The sequence below is a fragment of the Pipistrellus hanaki genome, assembly GCF_964339955.1.
Source record: "Pipistrellus hanaki genome assembly, chromosome: 1".
NCBI lineage: Eukaryota > Metazoa > Chordata > Mammalia > Chiroptera > Vespertilionidae > Pipistrellus > Pipistrellus hanaki.
In genome coordinates this window covers 44,819,862-44,825,861 of record NC_140503.1, presented here as the reverse complement: position 1 = coordinate 44,825,861, position 6,000 = coordinate 44,819,862, and the positions used below count along the sequence as shown (strand labels likewise).

The following is a 6,000-nucleotide window of genomic DNA, read 5'->3' as shown; positions in this document are numbered from 1 at the left end:
TTGTGGAAGAGCCACACTCAAGGGGCCAAAGAGCCGCATGTGGCTCTCGAGCAGCAGTCTGCCGATCACGGACTTAGGCAATACTGTTATTCTTGAGACAGTTCAATTCCACCCAAATCGGCTTGATTGAATTGCTACATCGTTGCTACTGTTGAAAAACAGAAGGTGATGCCGAGATGGGTTTGGCTCAGTGGATAGAGCTTTGGCCTGTGGGCTGAAAGATCCCGGGTTCAATTCTGGTCAAGGGCACGTACCTTGGTTGCGGGCACATCCCCAGTGGGGGGTATGCAAAAGGCAGCTGGTCGACGCATCTCTCTCATCGACGTTTTTAACTCTCTATCCCTCTCAATTTCTCTCTGTGTGAAATCAATAAAATATATTTTAGAAAAAGAAAAAGAAAAACAAAAGGTGAGATACAAGGCAGAAAAATGCATTGCCTTTTGGACTGAGATAACCATTTTTGCTGGTGCAAACCCACCCAGGTAGCAAGCGCACTCAGGGGCCTCACAGCAGAATCAGAACCAGCCGTGTGTCACCAGGCAATGGAGAAAGGCATCCACAACGGCCTGACGACGTTCCTCGGAGTGCCAAGGCTCCCCCTGGAAGCAGACCTATTTCCTTGTGTCCTGACGGTAGCATCACAGATCCTTGAGAAAGAAAACCCTATTGTATATGAAGAGAACACGCTGCATCTTGTTCCTTGGGACAGTGAGCCCTGAGCATAACATGCTGCATTCCAGAACCCCGTGGAAGAAGCGATTGTCTCTGGGTTTTAATTATAGATTCTTCACTTGCTCTTAATTGCCTGAGTCAGCACGAGTGACTCTGAGGGAGTCACGGAACACAGATAGAGCTCTTGCTGTTAAACAAGGTGTGACTATCAGGTAAAGAGGCTTTTGTTTTGTTCTGTTTTTAAACAACCCTTCATGTATATATTCAAGTGAGTGCTGACTCTTTTCCAAACAAATATTGGGAAATATGGTATGGTTAGTATGGGTATTCATAGGGCAGGGGCAGTAGCATATTTACTGTTAAAGTTCTCCTGGAACACCTGAGCTGTGGGATCCTCACAACCAGAGGGGAGCTCAGGTAGCATTTGGGACCATGGTAACACGGTGGAAAATACACATTAAGTGACCCTCCCCCTCAGCAAGAGGGTTTTACCCCACAATAGATAGATAGATAGATAGATAGATAGATAGATAGATAGATGCTTTTTCTGGAGGAAAAGATCCATCTCTTCTCCACCTTCCTTTATTCCATAAAAAATCTAGTTAAATGCCTAGTACACAAAAGGTGTCTAATAAATATGTGTTGGGCATTTGTCCTACCCTATCACAATACTTATATTCATTCTTCAGAAAATAAAATGTATAGTCCATATTTTTAATTTAAATATGTCTTTTGAGCCTATTTTCTTTAATATTGATTTTTATTGATTTCAGAGAGGGAGAGAGAAATGGAATCATCAAGGATGAGAGAGAATCTTTGATAGGCTGCCTCCTGCCTGCCCCCTACTGGGGACCGAATCTGCTACCTGGGCATGTGCTCTGACTGGGAATCGAACCATGACCTCCTGGTTCATAGGTAATTAATTGCTCAACCACTGAGCCACGCCGGAGGGGCAGAGCCTAATTTTTAAATCTTTCCTTCCCAGACACTGTTTCTCTTACTTATTTGTATGGCTAATAGCCAATAAAGGATCATTCAACAAACATTTATTGAGAAATGACTAAATGCCAAACACCGGGGGTAATCTCCTGGATTTTTCTTAGATTATACACAGAAAGAACCTCAGGGCCACATATGTTGAGCAGCCTCCCACGGAACACAGACTCTCTCATGTAACCTCAGGAAAGAAATGGAGTTATAATAAGGACCCCTAGAACTGAAATTTGGTCATAGTCTCCCAGTTTTTTCTCTCTCAGTGGTGCTTGTGTTTACCTTGCTCCATTCTCCTTCTCTTTCCTCTATAACCAGACTTCTCTGCTTACCCATCACTTAGTTGTTGCATGGTGGTATATTAGTCAGGAAAAGCTAGCTATGCTTCAGTAACAAACAAGCCCCACATGTCAGTGATCTGAAATAGCAAAGGTTTATAGCTCGCTCTTGCTACATGTTAGCCAAGGCTTAGTTGGGGGGACAGGGGATATTCTGCTGGTTAAAACCACTTGGGAACCCAGAATGACAGAGCAGCAGTAATCTTAAAAATGAACATGGTGAGGTATATGCTAACTCTTTAAGTGTCCACCATAAGTCACTTCTGCTCACATTTCCTTGACCAAAGCAAATCGAATGACCATACCTAACTTAATTGGGAGAGGGTATGTGTAATCGTAGAGATATGCAATCCTGTCAAGACCCAGCTTAGGCAGAAAGCCTAAATACTTTTAATAGCCTTAACCATTCTCATACAGGCATCTCCAGTTCAAGACTGCAAAACCTTTCTGTTTCAGCAACCTCAGTGAATGATTCATACTTTCCACATTCTTTATTTCAAGCTGCAGTTCGAGAGTGTCCCGGTCCATCTTTGCCTGACAGGCCACACACTCACTAGCTGTCAGGTTAGCCACTGGATCTATCCTGGAGTCATGGCCAGTCAGCTGGGGAACAGGGATATATACCATAGCTCGTGGCTGTCCAGCCCACCTCTCTTAATCCTATCCGGGGACTGAGACTGTTGTTTAAGCCATGCTTTTCTTGTCCTAGCCCTTGGTGTTAGAAAGGTCATGAGTGGTGCAGTTCTTGAAGCTGGGTTGGGTCTGGCTGGCTCAGGCTATTTATGGGGCAGAATCTCAACAGTGGTGAAATGGAAATGGTTGAGTCCAAGGACCTGCTGTGTTAACCCATTAGTCTAGGGATCGATGATGATATACCAAGGGATTTTACATTTTGGCTCTGTGCAACTCTAGATCCACAGTTGGGCGCCATAACTCTAAACATCGCCCTAGGTGAGAGGGGCAGGGAAGAGAATCTCACAATAAGACCTGAACGTCTGAACCCAGAATTCAAGTCCCTTCACCAAATGCCCCCTATATACCTCTCCAGCCTCATATCTCAGTTCACCCCCAAATAAACCTACTGTCCAACCACTGTCAAACATTCCCTTTTCTTTCCTTGGCTTGTACAATACCTCCTCTCTAACAAACTACTACCCTTACTCTAAAATCAGTTTTAAAACCACTAAAAAAACAAAACAAAAAAAAACACCGCTTTTCAGAGAAGTCTTTTACTGTCTGCTCTGACTGGTCATTTCGATTTCTTCCTTCTCTGAATTCCTATACCCCTACTCATGAGGGACCCCTGGAGGGCATGGATATGTTTATTCATTCAAGGATCCCAGAGCCTAGTGCCTGCCTGCGGAACAGGGATATATACTTGGTGGTATGTTCGTCAGTGCTCGCCAATGGTGTGTTTGATGAATTGTCTGCAATGCCTGTTCATTTAAGGAAACTTTAACGCGTTCCTCTGCTATGTTAGACACAGTGAATGAAAGTCAGTAATATCTGGTCCCTCCAAGAGTTTCTCTAGTTCAGTTGTCTTATTTTATAGATGAGAAAACTGAAACCCAGAGAGGAGAAATGACTGGCCCTCTGCCACCCAAGCAGCCAGAATGTACTGAGCACTTTGCTATGTGCTAGACTAAGTGCTTTTCATTCTTTTACACATATTTTTTAATTGATTTCAGAGAGAGGAGAGATGAGAGAGAATCATTGATCGGCTGCCTCCTGCATGCCCCCTATTGGGGATTGAGCCTGCAACCGGAGCATGTGCCCTTGACTGGAATCGAACCCGGGACCTTTCAGTCTTCAGGCCCATGCTCTCACTAGCCACTGAGTCAAACCAGTTAGGGCTCTTTTCATTCTTTATTTCATTTTCAAACTTGTAACAACCCTAAAAGGGAAGAATTTTTACACCTACTTCCAGAAGAGAAAACGGAGGCTTAAAAAGGTTGTAACATGGCTAAGGCAAGGAGGAGGCTAGGCCAGGTTTGGATCGCAGAGTCTAACTCCTGATCCCTACTCTTACCCCCTGTGCTGAGCTCCGTGCTGGGGACTCAGCTCCCTGTGATCCATGCACCTGTATATTGCCGAGAGGCCTTGAACTTTGTCAGTGCTGCCGTGGCCGGGTTGACATATGGCAATTAAAAGGTGCTGGTGAGAGTCTGTGCCGTGCAGCCCATAGGCACACGGATCTGCTGTTCTGACCGTTAGGTCAGGGTATGTTTTCCCTCCTGGGCAGCTGGGTTAGTGGAGGAAACCTGATAAAATCCTGGAGAGGAACTTGATCTTTCTCTGAAGGACTTACAAGTTGTTTGGCCTGCCTAATCTGCTCAGATACCGTCCGGGGAATATTCTGTGTCCGTGTAGCACAGGCTGTGAATTATTCGATGGGGACTGTTAATGAGACCCTCACCAACTCCGCCTCAGCCAGGCTCAGGCAGGGCTTTGGGGCAGCCCCTTTTCTTTCCCTCCCACCAAAAGCTCGGAAAAGAGCAGGCTTTCCCCATTGGGAGCTGGGGGCAGTGAGAGATGTCGGAAATCCTGCTGCCTCCACGCGGAGCTCACTGTACAGAGCTGGGCCTCAGAGCTGTGGCTGTGGATGCAATGACTTAGCTGGGTTAACATTTATCCCACGTCTTGGCCACCTGGTGCCTGAGCGTCTAACATGGCAAGGGACTGAATCCCTAAAACCACTGCAAAAGAAAATAAAAAAATATAAAAAAATAAAATATATATATATATATATATATATATATATATAGAGAGAGAGAGAGAGAGAGAGAGAGAGAGAGAGAGAGAGAGAGAGAGAGAGTTCGCTCTGCAGGCACCTCAGAGATCCTTTGGATTTAAAGATGGGGAAACTGAGACTCGGAGGCTAACACCTCCAGGTCACAGGGCTGCAGGTAATAGAGACCCAAGTTCCTGAGTCTAAACTCCGTGTTCTTTCATCTTCAGCTCCCACCCCGCTCCTTCCCTTTGCTGAAGCCAGGCACTGACACACGGAGAACTAAGCCCACTGGGTCCTGGGCCCCTAGAGTATTTGGCTAGCCCTTTCTGACGGGAAGGGCGCGCAGAAGACAGATTCCGGGGCATTCTGACCCACCCCAGCAGAGCCTCCGGAGAGGCCAGGGTCTTGCTCTCAACTCGCTTTCTCTGCTCCAGGTTCGTTTCCCCGAAAGTGAGCGACGGGGAGGATACGGATCGAGCTGAGAGCGCTTGGGACGCAGGCCTGGGTGCCGCGGTCGGCGGCTGCTGGGGTCCCCCGGGGGAGGGCGTAGAGAGGGACTGATGCTGAGCGCGCCGGGGTGCAGCGGCAGAGCGGGGCGCCCCAATGCACACCTGCCACCTGCCCCGCTCCCCCGGGCTCCTGTGACTCGGGGGGGAAGGGGAGACTGGGCTGGGGGCTCGAATGGCGGGGCGCCGACTCCCAGAGGAGGGGGCGCAGAGGGCGGAGGTGAGCGCCCCATCCGCGGCTCGGCCCCAGCGGAGCCCCGACGCCCTCTCCCCGGGGTGCAGGCTTGGACACGGGGCGGCCGCCCGGGCGGCGCGGGGCCCCATATATAGTCATATCCACCGGCAGGCGGAGGCGGCGGGCGGCGGCGAATGGGCGCCGGCCCCGCGGGAGGAGCGGAGCGGGGCGGGCGCGGGGGGCGGGGGGAGGAGAGCCGAGCGGGGGCTGGAGGGAGCAGCTTTTCCAAAAAAGTATTGGCTGTCCGGAGGAATGCGGTCGTCCCCTCGGGAAAGTACATATCTGGAGGGAGCCGGCGGCCTCGCTCGCACTCCGGCTCGGCCGCCCCTCCGCGCTCGCCCCGCCGCTCCCGCCGCTCCCGCCGCCGCCGCCGCCGCCCCCGGCCCCGCGCCGCCGCCGCCATGGACGCCATCAAGAAGAAGATGCAGATGCTGAAGCTCGACAAGGAGAACGCCTTGGACCGAGCAGAGCAGGCGGAGGCCGACAAGAAGGCGGCGGAGGACAGGAGCAAGCAGGTCTGCACCTCCT

The 6,000-nt window shown here is 49.8% G+C and overlaps 1 protein-coding gene across 15 annotated transcripts in view; it reads left to right on the top strand.

Moving 5' to 3' along the window:
* Positions 1–5,637: 5,637 nt before the first annotated feature.
* The window catches only part of TPM1 (tropomyosin 1), a gene marked incomplete at its 3' end in the record, with an annotated part of 29,313 nt that continues 28,950 nt past the window's right edge, over positions 5,638–6,000 (top strand). For 5 of the 15 annotated variants that reach the window (XM_084887590.1, XM_084887574.1, XM_084887578.1 and 2 more), the window contains exon 1: positions 5,655–5,987. In XM_084887590.1, coding sequence (XP_084743716.1) covers positions 5,874–5,987 — 114 coding nt within the window. In that variant the 5' untranslated portion in view covers positions 5,655–5,873. Of the gene's footprint in view, positions 5,988–6,000 lie in introns of all 15 variants that reach the window. The other 10 variants (XM_084887581.1, XM_084887585.1, XM_084887591.1 and 7 more) reach the window with 9 other exon arrangements.